Source organism: Triturus cristatus, chromosome 6 (genome assembly GCF_964204655.1).
Source record: "Triturus cristatus chromosome 6, aTriCri1.1, whole genome shotgun sequence".
NCBI lineage: Eukaryota > Metazoa > Chordata > Amphibia > Caudata > Salamandridae > Triturus > Triturus cristatus.
In genome coordinates, this window is record NC_140589.1 from 822,711,640 (window position 1) to 822,733,113 (window position 21,474).

Here is a 21,474-nt window from a genome sequence, read left to right on the forward strand (position 1 = left end):
CTCCAACAGTCTACCAGACCAAAAGTATCTATAAAGTCGGGGAGCCACTTCTGAGCACCCCCGGTGTCCCTGGGCGGGTACCTATCTAGCATTCCAGACCCAACCGCATTGAAGTCTCCTCCCACCACTAGCATCCCTTCGGGGAGTTCCAACAAGGCCTTGCCCAGATCAGCAAACGTGGAGGCCTGCAGGGCAGGAGGGACATAAACAGAAACCAATACCAACGTTCTGCCCTCCCACCTCCCCGCCACAGCCACAAAGCGCCCCCTGTCATCAGCGATGGCGGAGTCAACCTCAAATGGAAGGGAAGCTCTAACAAGTATGCCCGCACCCCTGGAGCCCGAGGAAAACCCAGAGTGAGCAATGAATTTATAACCCTTCCTGTTAAGTGCATAACATGTATTCCCTATAAGGTGGGTCTCCTGCAGGAGGACCACATCTGGCGAGGTCCGTTTCAAGAATTGCAGGACTATCCCCCGTTTAATACGATCCCCTAAGCCATTGACATTCCAGCTAATTACGTTTAAGCCCCTATCCCCCATCCCCAAACACAAAGAGACCTCCTCCCCCCCCCGGAGAACCACGAACGGACAATACTGACAACCATTGCTACGCCTTGCAAGAAAAAAACAACCCCCAACAACAACCCCAACATCCCAAATCCCCCCCCCTCCCTGCACCCCTGCGTCAGCTTACTAAGCCCCCCCAACTTGCAGTGTGCCTGTCGCCCTATCAAAAACAAATCTACAGAAAGTACCCCAAGGGAGGAAAGAGCTCCTATCTTCCCCACGCCGCCCTCCCATTACTGCAGTAGGGTACGAGTCACTGTCCGGGGCTGAGTCAAAACAGACCGACACCGGGGGTATCACTTCTGTCCATCCCGGTCGCCTTCCGCTCCATCCACACGGTCCCGGCCGGGCTGTCGCCGAGGGAGCGCATCCAACCAGTCCCCCACCATGTCCGGTGATTCGAAGAAGAAAGTCCGATCCTCATACACCACACGTAGCCTGGCGGGGAATAGCATGGCATACTTCAGGTCCATCTCCCTAAGCCGCCGCTTCACCCCCAGGAAACTCTGCCTCTGTTTCTGCACCATCTGGGTGAAGTCAGGATAAAAGCTCACAGAGGCATTCTGAAAAGGCACCGGGCCTGTCACCCTCGATGCTTGCAGGATAGCGTCTCGATCCCGAAAATTAAAGATCCGGGCGACAATCGGCCGCGGGGGGGCTCCCACCTTAGGCCGTCCGCCAGGCACTCGGTGAGCCCGCTCCACCGCAAAAAACTTGCCAAGGCCCTTAGGCGCAAGATGATTCACCACCAAGTCCTCGACGAGTAAATCCACGGAGAGCTCCTCCGAAGTTTCCGGGACCCCAATAAGGCGCACATTGTTGCGCCGGGCCCGACCTTCAAAGTCTTCGAGCCGGCGGGCGGAGAGGTCATTCGCGGTTCGTAGCTTACGAACCTCAGCCTGGAGTTCCGAGACATCGTCCGCGAGACCAGTAGTCTTGAGGTCCAGGGACTTGACCCGCTCATTGGTTTTGCCCAGGTCCGCGCGAATCAAGTTGACATCAACCAAGATCATGTCCACCTTGTGCGCCAGGGTCTCGAATTGTCGCCCAATCGAAGATTGCATCCCATCTATCGCCCCCTTGATATCCTGCAATGATAACTCCGAGGCTGGGGATGAATCGGCCTTCTGTGCTTCCAGCGACTGTCCCGATCCACCAGGCGACCCCTTCTGCTGCGGCATAGCGATCCATATTGTTGGATTGGGTATAGCCTCCCCGCCTGGTAGTCTTAGACTTCGACTTGTCTGCCTCCGATTTGGTCGACATCTCGAACAGCAGGACGGTCAGTCGCAAAAAGACGTCCCTCACTCAGCCAGAGGAAACAGGGTCAACTAGGACGTCAACAGCCAGCCAGGGCCGAGCGGAGATCTTCCAGACAGCAGGGGACCGGCATGAAGCACTCCCGACCCAGAGCAAGCAAAGGGCGAGAAAGCGAAAGTGAAAGTGCAGCGGCACCCGTCCGCCAGTTCACACCTCCCGAGGCCGCTGTTGTTCAATTAGTGGCCGGGCATCCTGCCAACGCAAGCCCCTGGCATCCTTCGGAGGTAGGCCGCAATCTTCCGCCATGCACAACTTCGGTTCCCGGTGGGCGATCTTAGCCCGGACAACGTCAATCGCCCCAGCTGTGACTCATCTGCAGGATTCCGTGCATGAAAATCAGGATTTAGGACAGGATAATTGCAGGAGGGCGCGAGGGTCGCGGGAGCTCAAGGCTCACGCGGCCATCTTGGTCAGGCGCTAGGCTCCTCCTCATAGTAGCTTGTTTTTAATTGTATTTATTATAAAGATGTGCTTCCTTCCATTGTAGATGCTTATGAAAGATCTAACCTATTTCCCATTTTTTGTGGATATTCCTCTCTTCAAGTGCCACAAATGAATTTAGCCCCGAGTATTCAAATGCATCTAGAAAATGTTGCTGTTGCTTCGGTTCATTAATGTCCGGTGCCACTGTGTAGCTTCACATGCTGTGTTAAAGGTGACCCAGGGGTGTGGCTTTTTTTAAATAATGTACTTGTCCAAAGGGCAAAGTGCCACAGAAATCTTCTTGTCCTGTGATGAAATCCACTTGTCCCCTTTACTACCTAAATCATTTAGATGAGGCAGCATTAACAGCCTCCTAAGTAAACTTGCTCTCTGCTTCTGCCCATCAGTTGTAAGCAAACACACAAATTCCCTTATAGAAACCTATAAGCTTCCACTTTCCTCTCACCATATATGCTAAACTGGTCCCCTTCCTCTTAATTACAGTCCATAACCCTTCCACAGGCTCATCATAGGCTCCATCAACCTTTGCTTCTGATCTTTCACACTATAAGCTTGATCTCCTTATCCATTTCTCTCAATACAGACTGAATAGTGTTTTCCCTCCACTCTCTCATTGCAGGCCACAGGATCCGTGCCCCTTCATCCACTACACACAATACAGGTTTCATGCTTTGTCCCTTTGACTCCAGCTCACTACATGTTCAATGCCCCTTTCGCCACAGGTTCCATACCTTTTCTACTCCAATATCTTATCTCCACACCAAATCACTGTATTGTAGTTTTGTTAACTGCTTTAAAACCCTTGCCGTCCACTCTTTCACAACAAGCTTCCTGCATTTCTTAAGACTGTTTGCGAGTTGTGCTTGGCTAACAGAAAGGCTACCAGCAGTCGATACCTCTTCACCAAACCACTCCCCCTGTACACCATGAGCCCTGCACTCTGCCCCTACAGCAACCACAGTCCTACAGGCATGCTGTAATGACAAGTGTTGATTTAGGCACAAACCCAGATAGGCTTAATGTGACGAGTGCAGAGGTGACAAAATGTATAAGACAAAAGATATATTTATGTCCACTAACATTGGCATCAACAAAATCTTATGTAGAAACAGAGCAAGTAATTTCCTGTTGATGCAGGACGTTAGCCATCAGCAGGAACAAGCCAAGCATAATGGCTGGATGTGATTAATTAATCTTCTTCTAAGCATGCACAAATGCCTTCCTCTGGGTTGCCACACCTGTACGGCCCCAAAGGCCATCCTAAGCCTGTAATGACAAAATATCACTAAGCCACACATTCAAATATGAACACTAAATATAAAGTGCTACTTAGTTCCATTAGATTTACAATCCTCAGTTATCAGAAATGTCACAAAATATAAATCACCAAAGCAGAGAACTTGAGAAGACACCTGTGCTTGAATTAGCTCTCCCGAGGCCAGAGTATAGGGATGTAGCAGGAAATGGAAACGTGCTTAACTGGAAACATGCATAGTGTGACTAGTCCGGCGGAACATAGAATACACCTAACGAGGTGTGTGCAGTCAAACAAGGCTTACTATTAGAACAAAGAGATGATTATTATCTGGCAATCCGGTGTCTCTGAATGTAATTTTCCTTACGGTCCTCTCGGGAACATGAATCCTTAAAAAGGCAAAAGAATGGCCTTACAAGACTAGTCTGCATGTGCCGAACTGCACATAACGGAAATAAATAATCGTCACGCTCCCTTGATGTGCACACGTGCACTCAAAACAGCATTGATTTGTTTCCGTAGGTCAGTACAACTGAAGGGAGATTATATTCCTTCAAACAACATCTGCATTCTGCAAATATATTTAGCATACATTAAAATGCAGGGATACGAAGAAAGACCTCTCTCGTCCCACCAAAAGTTAATGCTGCATTCTGTAGAAAACTGGCAGCTATCTTCTCTTGTGGTGGGCGAAAATCCCAAAATACAGTCTGTGAGGGGCTCCAAACTCCTTACTCATCATAAGGAAACAAAACTCGACCTCTTGTTCCCGTAAGTGTTTATCCATACAAATGTGCAAAACACTGTCTCCAGTGAAAGCCTGAATTTTAGCACTATCCACAGGGCAACAAAGATAAACGTACTCACCCCGTGCCCCCCAGAAACCGGAGTTATAAATATGCTCCTCGAAGGCAAAGTGATGGCCGCTAAACTCCCCAAGTTCACTAGACCGTTGCTCATCCCTGGAATGGAGCCAACCTTTTGACACACTGGCAGTGTTTATGATTTATGTGTAAGCCTCACGGCACCAGCAAACTACCTAAAGCAGAGACATGACTTTTCACTCCCCCAGCCAAAGGTTCTCTGGCAGCATTATTGATTGGCTGTGAGCCCCAGAGTGCCCACAGTTGTTATATTATTTAAGTGATTTAATGTCTACTTGTCCGTTGGACAAAATAGACATTAAATCTTCTTGCCCTTCTTAAAAATCAACACGGTTCGGGAGTCGAGCGATATGATTCCCCCACCCCGCGACCACTGGAGGTGATGTGGCAGATCCACAAAGGCATCATAGGTGGCTGTGATATCTGTTTCTGACCTCCACTGATGCAGGATCTTTGGTCATTGAGTTTTATTTACTCTGCTAATTCATTCTCATGTATTCACTTTTTTGTGTTTGTGTGGCCCCAAACCCTTGGTGGCTTAACCCTGCTGTCATTGACAGATTCTGGTTTCCTATCCACAGACCCAGTGTCTGTGGTGATCGGGAAAGACCATGGCATGGTCGTGTGACAACTGCTTTCATTAACGCACCCCAAAGCAATCTTACAGAGGTTATTCAAAGCTTTTTGTGGTTGGAAGTTCAAATGAAAATTTAGGTCATTCTCTTGAAGGTAATCTCAGGAAACAAATAGATAACCTTAACTCAAAAAGCATAGTAGCACAAGAGATTATCTGCTTCCTCCAACTCTGAGTGTAGGGTTAAAACACAGAAGAATAGAAGAAAAGTACTTTGATTTCTCCTCTCAGCTGTTTCCTTTACAGGGATACATTCTCCTCTGAGTGAGCATTTTCCAGCTCCTGGGCTTCTTTTGAATAGATTCAGGCTTTTCAGCTAGCTGTGTCTGTTTTCTTTAATACCTAGAGCCTGGGGACCTACTCCTTCGAAAACCATATTTTCTTGAAGCCATGGCAAGATGCAGGCTTTCCCAATACATTGACCCATCATTTGCTTTTAGAAAGAGAAGGTAGAGTGACATACACACCGTTCTTTCTTTTGAAAGTTAATGTTCATATTTGCAGCACTCACCAAACACTCAGCAGTTTGTCAGGAAAAGGCTTTTTATAGATCTTCAACCAGACAACTTGCTTCAAAATAGCCCTGTCGGCTCCAAGAGAGACAGGTACTAGAATTAGAGAAGACCTGCAGCCCACTGTCGCGCGGATCACATACCACTACAGCACACACAAGGCCAAATAATATACACAAAATGAACAAACCACACTTGCAGTACAGATGATTCAGCTCAGCCCTTAGAAATTAGATTTGTCTCTCTGTTGAAATGTTTGAGTCCACGGTGTGAATATAACCCAGTCCTCGACTGCGCTGCAAGGCCATACCATTAGAACGTTCACTAAATAAATGAACAAAGCATAATATAAGTTGCTCCTTTTACCAGTTCACCCATTTTATGTTTAGAGAGCTTTAACATCTACATGTACAAAGTAAGACAAACTATTTCTGAGTTGCTGCCTGACCAATGGTAATGTCCCATCAGTTGTGAATGTGATGGAGAACTAATGTTAAGTAAGAAGTTCTTTGTATTTCTCTATCATGTAAGAAATCCTTATGGTATAATAGTTGTTAAATAAATGTGAGTGATCCTTTCTAGATAACGACTTGGCTGTTCTGCTTCTCTGCTTTTTTTCTCCAGAGGGATTGGAGCAGCCAGAAGAGGCAGATAAAGCTGTTTACACAACACTACTCATGGCCATAATTACAAATATACCGCTGCAGAATGGTTTAGACCAGGTTCTGGCTCGGTGAGTAAATGTTCCTTCTTTGAGTCGCCGGTTGTGCAAAGTGTTTCTTCTCCTCTATTCTATTCCTTGTACTGCAGTGTTTGGCTGTTTGGCGTACATTTCAATAGATGATAACGTGCACATTCGGAACCACACATACTACCTGTCAGATCACCTTGATGACGGTGTCTTTTTCAACTTCAGCCTCTTTCTTTTCATATGAACTCTTCCTCATGGTTGTTCTTTTCCTATCTTTTTATGTTAATGTTTTGACAAGTGCAATGGTTTAAGAAGGAATGTCTTTGTAATGAAGTTTTAAGAGTTAATGATGTCCACATTGCTTTGGTCCTTAGATTTTATTGTCCTATATTTTCTTTGTACTTATTTTTGACTTTAGTTATTGGTATTCTCAAGGAATGTGCTGAATGCAAGTGTTACGTTCCAAACCACTTATTGAATATGGTTGAATTGATCTAATCTGTTATATGTATGGTGATATACATTTTGCAGTATGAATCTTGATTGTGTTGTATTTTATGGATTTTAACCTGGAGACCGCTTAAATATCTTCATGTTTAGTAAAGAAAAATTGCAAAGACTAAGATTACCTTTGTCTCGTTCAAATGCTGATTACTTAAACGGATATCATTAGTGGTACTGTGCCTCCTTGTTAAGTTAAATGCAAATAAGCATTGCATTGGGTGGCATTTGAGAAGAGGAGAATCTTTAAATTAGCGTACCTGCATATTTCACATTTCACCAAGATGATCTGGGGTCTCATGACAAAAGAAATGCTATTCGTCCATCATTACAGTAGCTATCCTAGCACGTCATAGAGGGAATCCCACCTGACCACTCAGACACACCAGGAAACCTATCTTTTAATTCAGTAGCCATTTGCTGGCTCTAACATGTACTTGGCCATCAGAATGAGAAGTAAATTGCTCAAGAGGTTTGTATGGTCAGTTTCATGGTCAATTATGACTGTTTTGACTCATTTTGTGTAATGTTTTTAGTCATTGTTAGATCAATAATAAGGGTCTGCATTTATGTTGTAAATGACTTAAGTAGTTCAGCAGTAAAGTTTGGCAGCTGTGGCATTCATATCATTTTATGTCTTTTTGTCTATCTAGTTATTGTCAGCCTCTGCAAATCTCTTAATGTTTGCTGACACTGGTCTTAAATTACAGGTACACTGTTGGCAATATGAGATAGAAATACTGAAATGTTCAGTGCCAGTTCATTAAATTGGATGTTGGTGAGATAGGCTGAAACTTGAGATAATAGAAAAGGCTTTAATATTGAGGCAGTTTTTATTGCTGTATTTGGATAAATTGATGCAGTGGGGTAGTAGTATGTATGAAACATTTTGCATTCATAGTATATTTCACACATGATTGTTGTGATTGTGGGTACCCCTCTTTCATAATATTTGGGTGTTTTACCAAATAAATTCACTGGTTCTCATCCTTTGTATCTTGAGGGATTGTTTCCCGATTTGGCACATCTACAGAACCAGCCTAGCTGTGTTTATTTGTCATTAACGCACTGAGTGACTTTAGTATGTGATATGTGAGTGTGCTAAATCATTCAAAGCACCACTATCCAGCAAACTGGTAGATGTTAATTTCATACTAGTTTCTATATGCATGATTTTTGTTGTGTTTTACATACAACAATGTAAATGACAGTATAGATGCAAGGGGTATGCAGTGCTTGTGTATCATGTGCCTAAAGTGCAGACCCTGCAGTATTGAAGTGAGGATTACTCCCTCTACCGACCCCCTCCCCTGTCTCTGAAAGTAACGTTGTGTAGTTTTCCATATGTAGTGTTAAACAGAAACGATTTGGAACAGGTATAATGCTTAAGAATGTGCTTTATTTAACTTAACTGTGCAAGCTAAGTGTGCTCTTTTTTTCTTGTTTCAGGGCCTTTCTGGATGAGTATGTTGCTTACAGTGTTGAGAACAGTGCAGATGAAAATAAGAAATCGGTCTTAAACAACCAACTTCTTCCTTTCATCAGACTTTTGGAAACAAAGTATGTTAATTGTGCTTCGTCTTTAAATGTTACCTTTGAAAGTATATTTTGTGTTGCTTAAAGCCACTTGTTGTTTTTGCCTCTGCCCTGGTGTGATTCTGGAACCCTTGGTCTGCACAACAGTTGGTGTGGAAATTTGTGTGGGGAATGTTTGTTATTCTGTATGAAAATAGTTTACTCATATTATTTAACATTATCTATTTTCTATTTTGGAGGCTTGACAGGACGATTAGTCCATCTCATTAGGATGAGTAGAACGTGTGGTTCCAGTCCAGTTTCTCCAGGGTCAGTAGATGTTTCACAAAGATCACTTAAATAGTTACCACTAAAAGCTGGAATTATTGGTAGTCGCAATACAGAAATCAAAGACTGAATGGCAATGAAGTTTGAAGCATCCTTGCCCTCAAGCATGTTCATACAAAAGCAGTGTGAGGACCTTGCATTGCTGATGACCATTTCAGATAGATCCACTCTTAGGTAATTATGCTGTAATTAATGGACCTCATCTACAATAATAAATGAGTCCAAAAAAGAGAAATTGCACAGAACCCACCTTGCTTGTTTTTGGTGATATGAGGAGACACATTAGTGCTAATTAGGTGTGAATACTGACATGGTACCCTTGAGGACTGTGTGACTACAGGAACCTGTTGTACCCCTCCCCCCACGCCAACCCCCTCTTTACCCCCACATGAAGCTATATAACATCCTGAATGCAGGATCATTAAATCTAGATAAAATAACAAAAGTAAAATTTGATTCATTCTCATATCTAGTGGTTTCCGTGGGAGTCATGTTTGTAACTTTATCTATTTCTGCCTTATTAAGTGCTATAAATCGCATGTGTTGGTGAATGCTATCTGTTCAGTTGTGATCGGCTTAGTAAATTTATAGATCACACATATGCTGACGGTAGTAGATTGTCACTGCCACCTGCCGTAGACTGATGAGCCCGGTTTTGGCCTTGAAGTCATGTTAGTTACAATCCCAAAAGCTTTTCTTTTGCTGTCTTAAAAGACGGGGCTTTCTATTCTGAAAGGCACAACGGCAAGCAATTTGCATTAAAGGTTTTAAGTTTTCTTCTTTGTGAGAGAACCCTACTGCATTTCAGCAGGGAGGCGTTTCCCCTGCTGTCAATTTTCTGGGATCGGAGGGGATTCTAAAGTCCCAAGCAATCCTTGTGGTACATATTGGCCGACCTCTACGGTACAAATGAACTGTATTGCTGAGATCTACTCTTCAGTACTTTGACTCTTCAGGGATGGCAAGGTCGAGCAGGCAAGTAGACCTAATTATAGATGAAGGATTAGAAAACCACTTCTAGTTAACACTTAAGTGATGCTCAATAGGGAGAATGTCTAGTTTGTGCTCTTCCAAAATGAGGAACTTGACCTACAGAAGGGTTCTGTAAATTCTAATGTCGCCAATTTCATTTTCGCAGATAGCACCTCAGTTCTTAATGTGCATATCATTGCAAAACAAGTGGGGAAGTATCTTGAGTTTTGTACAGATGCAATCAGGTGCTGCATTTTTGATTTTGTATAAGCAGAAGCCTGAGCGGCGCGGAGAGTTTACTTCAGTTAAATCTTGTTGGTTATTTGCTCCAGATTATTTTTTTAGTTTTGAACGGTTGGTCTTACTGACTGGTGTCTTGTATTCTCAGTTCACACATCAAACAATTCCTGCAAATGGGCCTGATATGTCCCTAGCTAGTACAGGTGCCAGGGTAGGGTACCGTTGCTGTAGGGGACTTTTGGGCACAGTGAGAAGGTGCAGAGACACACCTACAAACCAGCGAGGGTGAGTACTCTTTTGAGAATCTGATGATCTCACTTTTTGGGCACTTGATTGACACAAAAGAAAACTGAAATTCTGACTATTTTGCGTCCAGAAAATGGGAATGCATTAGATATGTATAGTTCATTTGCTTTCACTTTTGTTCTAATTCCAATGCTAGAAGATGTGATCAGAAACGGCTAATATCCAGTATAACTGTGTGCCAAATAGCCCAAACCTGTTTCTTTTTCCACAGCAAACATGTACAGTTCAGCGCCATTGTATCTGGTGACCCCTGTCTTTAGTTTGCTTTGGTGTGACATGATTCATTTTGTTCTAACTGCTTTTGTCTCATTGGGATTTGGCAGGTATCCACAATCTCTAGACTTGGTGTTGGAGGAGCATCTGAAGGATGTTAAGAATAAAACTGAGCAAGACCTATTTCACCAGTTCATTTCCTTGTCCACAAGTGGTGGAAAATATCAGGTAAAAGCCAGCTGTCAAAATGTGTTAAAAAGGTCAGAACGTTTGTAGGTAGGGTAATGGATATACAACACACAGGGAGACAGGCGAGGACAGATAGCATTACTGGAAACCACAGCTGAAGCACACACAGATAGATGAACACATACACTCGCCTACTCATCATGGTTATGTTCTGAAAAGGCAGCAATTTAAATTTGGTTTCATAATCGAGCAGAAGTAAATAAAAGAGACCTGGTTTAAGGAAGGGGGCACTTCATGCCTAGTTTGTTAAAGAATCTGAGAAGTCTACTAGAATGTATTTGGTGAACCTTGTAACTGAGAAACGCTGGGTGGGGTAAGGCTTCATGGGAAACTGAGAATGAAGACATTAAAAGGATGGAACATCAATAACTGCAGCAAAGTGCTTTCTGGGAGGCAGTGTAAGAAGCTGCATGCAAAGGAGAACCAAGATCTTTTTTATAGGCTAAGAGATTTGTCGGACGTGAGCATTTTGGACACTTAGGTTTATTAATGATCCTGTTAGGCATGCCGAGAGTATTAGTGCAGTAAATCATAGTTTATGCAAGCTCTGATTACCATAGATCTGTCTTTTTTTAGGGGGGGAAGTCAGCATGCATCACATGTCCTCTTGCCCCATCTCCCTGCCCCCATGTCTCTTGCACCCATGTTAGTCTCCCCATGATTTAATGTTCTTGCCTTCTTGTTTATCCTGTTGTCTAATTCTTGTAGTCATTTACTGCATCTTTGTTGTCCAGTTTTCAGGTCTGTGTTCCAAGCCAACCTTCTTTGTTTTTAGGTCTCGCCTGCGTTGCAGCGCATGCGCTGCTCGCTGGCGAGAAATTTTGTGAGAGAGGAATTTCAGAAAAGGTCTTTAAGCCCCGTCCCTCATTTCCATTGGCTGGCGTCACCGTTTATGCTAATCGGTGGCCTGCCATTGGAAATGAGAGTTTTTTGTGGATGCCCTTCCACCTCCGATCCGACTGGGTCGCCTGCTTTGCTGCTGTCGCAAAGCACTTTCTTATCTTTGTGGGGCCATGTGTTTCTAATTAGAAACTCATGGCCCCATAAAGACAAGAGATCGATGCTTGTTCTTTCACTCGTGTTTAGCAGCAGGGAAGGGGCGCGTGAACCCTCCTTTCTGTAACATGCTTGCTCTCCCTGCTCTTGGGTTGGGGCGAGGGGGGCCAGTATCCACCCATGCTCCGGCTGCAGCGCGGTCCTCTTTCACTTTCGGGACCGTGCTTCTTTTTCTTCTTGCAGCAAAAAAAAAAATCACTTAGCCACATTGCGCCTTCTAAAGCAATGGAGTAACACCCAGAAAATGTTGCCAACAAACCCATGAATCCATCTGACCCCAGCTAATTAATACATTCCTTATTCCGTGTGTGAAGGTCAATTTATTCTAACCTTGTCTACAGTTATGCCCCAGCCTCTTCCCCGAGGCCTTCATATTCGCTCCCTGTCCTAGTTGCTTCATCAGTGCCACTGTGAAAAGGTCATCATTTAAAATGGCTCCGTCGTGCACCGCGCATCGAGGTGCGGCTCCCGCTTTTTTTTTCCAAGCCTCGGTGCCAGGTCTAAGCCCGCGGTACTCTCAGCTTCGCACTCATTTTGTCCCTTGCAGATGTTCGTATTTACCTTTTGTTTGTGTTTGTTTCGGGTTACCGTCGATGCAACAAATGGCGTTTCAATTTAAACACCAGAGCAGTACATGACAGGCAGCTCAACATATTGCAACAGCTAGGGTGTTTTGTGTGGCAGGAGGCCCGTGGCCAAGCGCTTCCACCACCCGCAAAGCGATGCCGGTCACAATAAATCACTGCCCGGAGTTCCTTACTTCAGCAATGAAAATGGATTTTTCAAACTGTTGTGTTAGAAAGACAGAGGCAGACACTTCTCCTTTGTGCATTTATATCGATTTCCCCCCTAGTGAGCCGTACAGTGTGACTGACTGACTGTAAGGTACTGAAGGAATCTTGTTAGCTGGTATTTCCGCTTTTCAACAAGAAAGGTAGGCTTTGCAGAGAAAAATAATGCGCCGCCTAATACTGATCACTACCACCCGCAGGTGTTGTCGGAGCATTTACTTATTCACATCAACATTTTTCCAGGAGTAAATCAAATGCAGGCCACTTATGTCCTTAAATTCCGCGCACTTCAATCTACATCATGGATAATTTGTGCAGAAGTAGGTCAGAAATGTTTACGAATTAACAAAAGAGTTATTGCGTCGCTGTGTCCTAGGCTTTCATCCTTGCCACTATACCATTCACCGTTTATATATTGTTTTGTTGATTTTAACTAAACAACCAAAACATCTTCTGATTACTCTGTTCTCTCGCACAAAGATTCGAACCAAAACGATACAGCTGCAGAGTAATTAGAAAACACTGGAAATGTGTGGTGATGCATAGGTGTAAAATATACATGCAATGTACACTGAGTCCAAACCTGGCATTTGGAAGGCAGTGCAGACTAAAGTACGGCAGTTTCAAGAAATGGTGGTGTAATGCTACTGAAGCATCATAACTTCATCATTTGTCTAATTACTCCAGAAAACAAGCATTTGCAATGCAATAGGTCTCGCATTTACGCGAGTTTAAGCTATTGGCATTGTAAATGACAAAGCCTTTTATATATGTTTTAAAAACCAAAATATAAATAAAAGGCATTGTCATTTAGAATGCCAATAGCTCAAACTTGCATAAATGCGAGACCTATTGCACTGCAAATGCTTGTTTATTAGGTCTCGCCTAGCGTTGCAGCGCACATGCAGTGCTCGCTCTGCAAACGCTGGCTTCCAATTGAAAAGGATGCTTCTTAGTTACCGCCCTGTCTCCCTTTTGGACGGCCCATCCGGACGGGGTCGTCCGCTTCAAGACTGTCGTGAAGGAATTTACACATCTGTTTCACTCAGCCGGGTGTTTATTTTTGCATCGCGCTTTCTCTTTTGAAAGTGCGATGCAAATATAAACAAGCGTCTCTCTTCCCACAATGGCGAGCGCTTTCTTTTATTTGTATTTATTTATTTTGTATTCATTGTCTCTAGTTATAGTGTGATTAACTGGATGCAAAGGCTCACGTGGCATCTGTAGTCCATGTCCTATCTACTCGAAACACTTTTATAAGTAGACATTTTCAGTGGAGCCGCAGCGATTACACCACCGACTTCCTGGACCGGCACCAAGATTGGTGACAGACTGGGACCCGGGGTCGTGAGCGAGGCTGCTAGAGAGGCGGCGTGCCGTGTGTGCGTTGGGTGTCTGCAGTCCAGTGATGAGCTCACCACCCCAGCCTCCTGCCAAGCTCTCAGCCTAATGAGATCGATAGGCGTGCGGGGGAGGGCGCCACCCACCCCCAGAGCTGCTACTGTCCTCAGGCGGCTGCAGGAAGATGCCGAGGCTTTATCTTCTCATAAGTGCCGCTGCCGAGGACCAGGCCCACACGAAGAGAAGTTCACGATGGGTGGGAGGTACCAGGGCAGATTTTATCCTGATTAGGTTGGAAGTCCTCTTGAAATTTCATGTCCTCCGCAGCCCGCAGGCAAGCTGCCTTTGTGCGTAGATGCGCGTCTTGGGGCGTTCTCCCACTGACAAGCCGTCCTTGTTCACCTACATTCTGTAGGGCAATAGGAGGCGCCGTTTGCGGAAGAGATACAGAAAAGGGCGTCTTACTGGCAGTAGATATGACCGGTTCCTTGACTTTTTGAGGCACATATTGTATGTCCTTCTGTGGTACTTTGTGAATGAATACCAGCCCTGTCCCACATGGCATAGCATGAAATAACGGCACCTCAAAGATTTTTCTTTTTTAGCGAATGCCATACAGACAAGGCGTACATATTCCAAGTAATGTCCGATTGCAGTTGCGGCAAACGAGTCGCCCAGCTGGGCCTGTGTTTGGTTTGCACTTTATATTCTGCCGCGCGGACACCTGCGAGTGATTTTATCTGCTTTCACTATTGAACACGAAGGATGCGGGGCGTGAGGGCGGTGTTTTAATTGCAAGTGACAGGGAGAACATTGTTGGGTGCTGCAGGTTTTTTAAGTTAATGCCCTGTAACCCGCAGGTGGGGTCTTAGAATGCTTTGTCACGCGGCACGCAGAGCACGACAGTTTACAGACCTCCCTTGGCTCAGACGTAGATTGCAACAGTTTACAGACCTCCCTCAGATCATAGGAGGAGGCAGAGCACTGCAGTTTACAGTCTGGCTTCTTCATGGATGTAGAGCGCAACAGTTTACAGAGCTCCCTCGGCTCATAGGTGGTGGTAGAGTGCGACAGTTTACAGACCACGCGGCTAATAGAAGGCGGCAGAGCACGACAGTTTACATGCCTCCCTGGACCCATAGACAGAGGCAGAGCAGTAGAGTTACAGACCTCCCTGGCTCATTGAAGGAGGCAGAGCACGACAGTTACAGTCCTCCCTCGGCTCGGACATAGAGCACGACCGTTACAGACCTCCCTCGGCTGATGGCTGGTGCTAGATTACGTCAGTTTACAGACAATTCTCGTTGTTATCTTCTTTTCTTTTCACCGGGCTCTCGTTTAGAAATGCCCCGAAACTGTTAACAATCATTTGCAATGCAATAGGTCTCGCAATTACGACGGTTTGACCTATTGGCATTGTAAATGACAATGCCTTTTATTTATGTGTTGTTTTTAAAACATATAAATAAAAAGCATTGTCATTTGCAATGTCAATAGCTTAAACTCTCGCAAATGCGAGACCTATTGCATTGAAAATGCTTGTCTTTGTGCTTGTCTCTCTGTAGCTTCCTGTAGACAAGACTGTGTTTGTACCCATATCACTTGGTTTATGTTCCTGTGCCCGTGCGTTTGTCAGTGTTTGCTTTCCTCTGCCCATGTCTTGATGACCATATATCTGTCTCTATGTTGTCTGTCCCCCTGGTTCCCTAGTCCTGTGCTCCACATCCAACCATTTGTGTCTGTCTTTCATTTGCCATGCTTGTTTCTCTTGTTGTGTCTCCATCTGTATTCTGGTTTATTTGCTCTTCTCTGTGTCTAGTGCCATGCCCTTTTGTATTTGCAAGTGAATTCATCCTCAATCTCCTGTTTAAATATTTAACTCTATTCATCTTTCAATGGGCTTTTGTCTGTAACTCACTCTTAATCCATGTCTCTCTGTCAGCCCTCTGTATCAGTGTCTGTGTTTTTGTGGTGAGGAGTTTCCTGAATTAAGAGCTAATTTTAATTTTCAGTTGCTGGCAGATTCTGACACCTCCCTACTACTCAGTTTGAATCATCCACAACCTGCAGTCCGACACCTTGCACTTCAGCATCTTAAAGAGATCATTGAAACATCAAAGGTAGGTGTTTTTATCTGTCCACCACTTTTATCTGGTGCAGACATCACTTAAAGATACCTCAAGTGCATACAAATAAATGGAAACGTGTGATGTAAAAAATACAATAGATCAGTTGACGGAAAGATCAATGGATCAATAGAATGTCATAGTACTAAGAACAAAGATCCAAAAAGGTTTCAGCTGTTTCGTAAAGATTGATAGAGTTGTTGTAAGACACAGCTGTACAGGGATGGTTTTTCAAACCTCGAATACAGTCTAAAAAAGATAAAATCAAGCTTTAAACTTTTTTAATCCAAAGGTTTCCAAGACCAATGCACTGAACTCCGAAGCAAAGATATAACCAGGAACGCACAGACTTTTTCTTCCTCCCTCTTGAATCTAAACCTTGCATGACATTTCTTATCCACATTAAGCACACCTTCATAGTACCTGGAAGCGAAGTGTCCCGAGAAATGTGCTTTCTGCGTTTGATCTGAGTCTTGTGGTCTGTTTCAGGATGAAATTGCTCCCCTCCTTCCCCTGTAGCTTTAGTTGCAAGGAGTGTATAATCTTCAAATATTTGTAAAAATGTGTTTGTGGTATGTCAAAAGTCTTGAGCATGTCCTCCAATGTTACCACATCACCCACCACCTGTAAATTGAGAGCAGTATTCTTCTCCCAAACAGATGTGAGGGCAACCAGATGTGAGGGCAACCAGATGTGAGGGCAACCAGATGTGAGGGCAACCAGATGTGAGGGCAACCAGATGTGAGGGCAACCAGATGTGAGGGCAACCAGATATGGGGGCTTTATCTATGCTTGTGGCAAAATCTATTACGCCTTGCTGGGTTGGTATTAAACTTCTAGTTCAGAGCCAGATGAGCCCGCAGATTGAAGGGGTTTCTGATTGTACATACCATTTGTGGGCACACCGAATATAAAGACGTCAGCCTCTTTTTGTTTATTGTGACCCACATGTGAGGATTGTTGTATTTAGCAGAATAAGTGAATGGGTTTTCTAATCTGGAACCCGGAGCAGTCCAGAAGAATGCACGCCCCTGCAAGAAAGCAGCGGTGCAACCGAAAAGTACTTGATATGGCAAGTCCAGTCCACCCTCAAGTTTTAGTATTTCAAAGATTCTTGTAAAAGATTCATGGATGATCCCCTCCCCCACATGAATGTCCTAATATGCTTCTGTAGTGTGTTCCTGTCTGAGGCACTTGGTTTTATTAGAGTTTAGCTTGTAGCTCAGGAGTAGCAAATACAAAAGAACATTGTCTTCTTATATGGAGATGCTATTGTTGACATCCACTTAATTTGCAACAGTGTGACTTAACTTTAGGGGCATCCTTTCCTGGTTTTCTGAAAGATCGTAATGGTTGCTTTTCAGCAGTTGGGCATCATACTGTCAGCCTTCCATAGCTGAATCAAGGCTCTGAGGAGAATTCTGGCTAGGAAGACCAGCATTTTCTTTTTGTAAAACGTCTGGGTGTAGCCATCTGAGCATGAAGCTAGGTTTGCAAATATGAAAGTTCTAAAAGTTCAAATCTTCTATATCAGGGTCTTACCCAGGCTACTAAATAAGTACTCAACTCCTGTATTTAAATATGTGGTGGTCACATACTCGTGTCTGCTTCTGGACACAAATCTACAAAACCAGTCAATTAAAAGTAATACATTTGATCAACTAATTGCATCTTCATGCTTACTGTCCATGTTGTATATTCCATGTTGTAATTTCTGATAACTGTTTCCTTTAAACTCAGGATGGTTTTGATGAGTCCTTCATTCGAGAAGCCATTTTTGCTCGCCTGCTTGACGATAACCTTGATGTTGTGCTGGCTGCTCTTTCATCCTTTCAGGTATGTCTGAAGTTTGGAAATCACAAAGGATATGCTAATAATTAGACTTTTGTATTGGCATTAACGTGACCTGCTAATAATACAACCACAAATCTGGCCCAGCCCAACTACACTCACATAATTTGTTGTATGGCTTCCTTACAGATAGTTTTTTAATTCAATGATAAAGATTCTAGCCAAATGTTTTTCACCGAAAGGCTGTCTGTTCTTCCACTCAGGCCCTCTCCAGGTACCAGCAATGTCGTGCTTTTCAATTTTCCTTGTAATATACTGCAATGAGTGGAGATAGTTGATTTGATGTGACAGTACTGTGAACAGTATCCTAGAAATATATAATTACATTTTAATGTTGTCCCCCTTTTACTTTGATAATATTGCAATTTTAGTATTTGTAATTAGCGTTTCAATGATGCCGTGGTCCAGCAGGTTTTTGCTCCTCTTGATATTTTTTTTGTTTTCAGTCACTGACTTTTTTCCTGCACAGAATTGTCTTTTCTGGGCTCTTGTAAACAATACATAAAGTGTATGACTTATTGATGCCATCCCAATTTATTGGTAAAACAGTTTTATTGGGAAAATCTGCTTCTTTTTGTTGCTTATAAATGAAAGCAAAGAAATCCATCCCTACTTACTACTCTATGAACCTCCTGCAAAAACCCTGACTCAATATCATCTTGGCACCTTACATTCAATTTACTTGCCGCTGTACTTGATAGTATGTCTTGAGACACCTCACATTCAATTTACTTGAAGCTGTACTTGATAGTTTGCTATTAGCTTCTTCAAAAGGGCTCAGGACCTGAACATTTAAACAAAATATTAGGGTGGACAACCCAGTGCGGTAACCAGCTAGGTATATTATGATCACAAGAAACGACAAAAAGGGACCACCAGCGCTACTCAAACTTGTCCGCTTACTGAAACCGTAAACTGGATGTCAATCTCTCACACCTCTTCATCCATCAAACTGCTAACTGCTGTGTTTGATAATACAGTATTTGCACCTTGGTGGTTGCAGGAAGCTGGCTCTTTATATGGTATATCAAAAAGAGATATAGTGTGCAAAGAGTCCAGGTATTCCCTTATGAGTGGTCAGGGGCTTGCTCTAGCAAGCCCAGGGTCCTCTTCTAGGAGGTAGTGTGGTCGAGCCCGCCTTAGGCTTATCAGGGAGAAGTGTTAGACATCTGCAAATGCACACCATAGTCAATAAATTATGCACACGGCTCAATAAGGAGATCCACACCAATTTATAAATATAGCGCTTATCTTTATATATTTTTAGGCACCAGAATCAACACGATCAGGTAAGTATGTTTTGCTAGAGAAATACTGTTATGTTTAAAAATTCTAAACTTTTAAGAAGCTGCAATGTTATCCTAAGGGAGGAAAAACCAGTAGGGCATTCAAGTAGAGTACAGTGACTTACGAGACCGGTCTCTGGGACTTTAGGTGAGTAGGGGGCAAGGTCCAAGGCATCTCTGGAGGACTGGGGGACCACGCTTGCACCGTTGGCCCTCTTCAACTTGGAGTGATGGCTGCAGTGGTGGCCTTAGGTGTCGGGTTTCTGCAGTCTTGGAGTCCTCTCAGGTCTGCTTGTGTTCCTGCAGGATGCAGGGAAGCTGCTCCGCTGCTTCAAGGGAGTTCCTGGGCCTTTATTGAAGGCAGGCAGTCCTCCCAGGCTTTTTTAGGCACTGCAGCTTGCAGGACAAGACGACTGGCACAATTTGACGGGGGACAGCACACAGGTTGGCAGGGCTGGTGCTAAGTCAGTTGTGGTTCTTCAGTGTCCTCCATCTTCGTAGGTCAGCAGGATCTGCTTTTCTGGTGCCAAAGGGTGCCCCTAAATACTGAATTTAGGGGAGTATAGGGTAGTAGCCAGTGGGCTACTGACCCCTGTGGTCATTACGCCCCTATATTCCTGTGGCAAGTGGGTATGACCCTGTCCCAGAGTTCCTAAGTTTGCCATCACCAAGATGGCCAACTCTGAAAAGTCATATCCACTTCAGGTTAGGCCACCTTAGGGGTTTTTCCTAGCCTGGGGGTGGACACACATACCTGACTATCTAATGTTCCCACCTGTCCAGGTGCCAAAGGGCTCTGGACAAAGGGGGAGCAGCATCCTTTCCTGTGAGGGAAGCCAGATTTGCATTTCAAAGGCAATGGCTCTTTGAAGGTCCCCTTACTTGGAATGCTACTCTGCAGGTCAACCAGTGGGGAGGGGGTGTGAACACCCACTGCCCAAGCAGGCTTTGTTTCTGAGCTCCTGAGAGCAGAGACCCTCACCCTTGGGGGTCAGAAACTCGTCTCTGTTGCCAGGCTGGGGAAAACCAGTCAGGCAACACCCAGTGTCTGGTAGGTTTTTAGGGGCACCTCTAAGGTGCCCTCTGGGTGTATGTATCAATAAATCCTACACTGTAATCGGTGTGCGTTTATTAATACAAGATGTTTGATACCAAACATCCCTGTATTAAGTGAAGCCATCATGTAGCTGTTGAACTAGTTTAAACCAGGGTCCAGCACATGTTTTAAAATGGCTTTCTTGTTCACTTGCACTGGCAGTAATGGAACTGATCAGCACAGGTGGCATGCAGATATGTCCTCACAGGTAATAAAAGGCACCCTGACTTAGGGCTGTAAGGCCTGCTATAGGGGTGACTTACAAATACTACATGCAGTGTTAGGGGGCATGGCATACAATGATGTGTGTCATGTTGTGTTTTAACTTTTGCCTGCACCAAAACACTCAGCCTGCAATGGCAGTCTTGTATGAGTTTGGTGAGGGGTCCCTTACTCTGTGGCACAATTTGTGCTGCTGCCCTTAGGGACCTTCTTTGGTACCTCTGGCCTGAGGTACCAGGGGTCTCATTTACTAGGGATGTACAGAGGGTACTAAAGGTATTGCCAATTAGGGGAAAACAATTGCACTGTTTTAGGAAAGAGATCTGGTACTGGGACCTGGTCAGCAGGAACACAGAGCACTTTCAGTCGAAATCACATCAAATACCATGCAAAGAGTGGGGCTAATCAAAGCATGTGGAGGTGCACCAGGTAAAGTAGTCTACTCGTGTATTTTAACAAAGTCTTTATTTTTCCATCATCTTTTCTTGTTTCACATACTTCGTCCAGCCAACGCGCTTCGTTCTATCGGAACTTCATCAGGGCTTAATATCTTGTGGAAGTATGTAGTATCCCAGTTATGTGCCGATCATAATTCTAGCTGTGTATGCTGGCAAATAAGGTTTCTCATGGGGCAATGAGGTGTCCCCCTGAATGTTAGCCTGATAAGTAACAAACTTCTCAATCTCAAGTCGTTCTGTCTGCACGGGACTTCTGATTTCACTAAACGAAGAGTGAGTTGTAGACTTGAAAAGTCCGCCGTTGGGTTCTTTCCTGTGTGAAAAAGGCGTGGGGTAACCATGTCAGAATGGTGCACATTCCTACTGTGGTCCTCGCGCACCACATGGAAACACCTCCTACATAGGATACAAAAACAAAGACAACACCATTCGAGCCACACACTCTACACTGTGTACCTTGCTGCCCATGTAGGCAACCACTTCAGTGCCCCACTTGGTGGTAGTACAAGCTAAATAAACTCTGCATTACATTACTAGCCATCTCCTTCCAATAACCACCTGAGAATAACTATCCAAGCAGAAATACCAGTAGTT

General features: G+C 44.2%; 1 protein-coding gene across 1 annotated transcript in view; it reads left to right on the forward strand.

Annotated features, from left to right (window-relative positions):
• The window catches only part of HEATR1 (HEAT repeat containing 1), a 326,965-nt gene that overhangs the window by 56,932 nt on the left and 248,559 nt on the right, over positions 1-21,474 (forward strand). Inside the window, exons 9-13 of the mRNA XM_085611426.1 lie at positions 6,243-6,351; positions 8,260-8,370; positions 10,515-10,632; positions 15,854-15,961; positions 17,708-17,803. Of these exons, the coding sequence (XP_085467552.1) occupies positions 6,243-6,351; positions 8,260-8,370; positions 10,515-10,632; positions 15,854-15,961; positions 17,708-17,803 (542 nt within the window). The remainder of the gene's footprint in view (positions 1-6,242; positions 6,352-8,259; positions 8,371-10,514; positions 10,633-15,853; positions 15,962-17,707; positions 17,804-21,474) is intronic.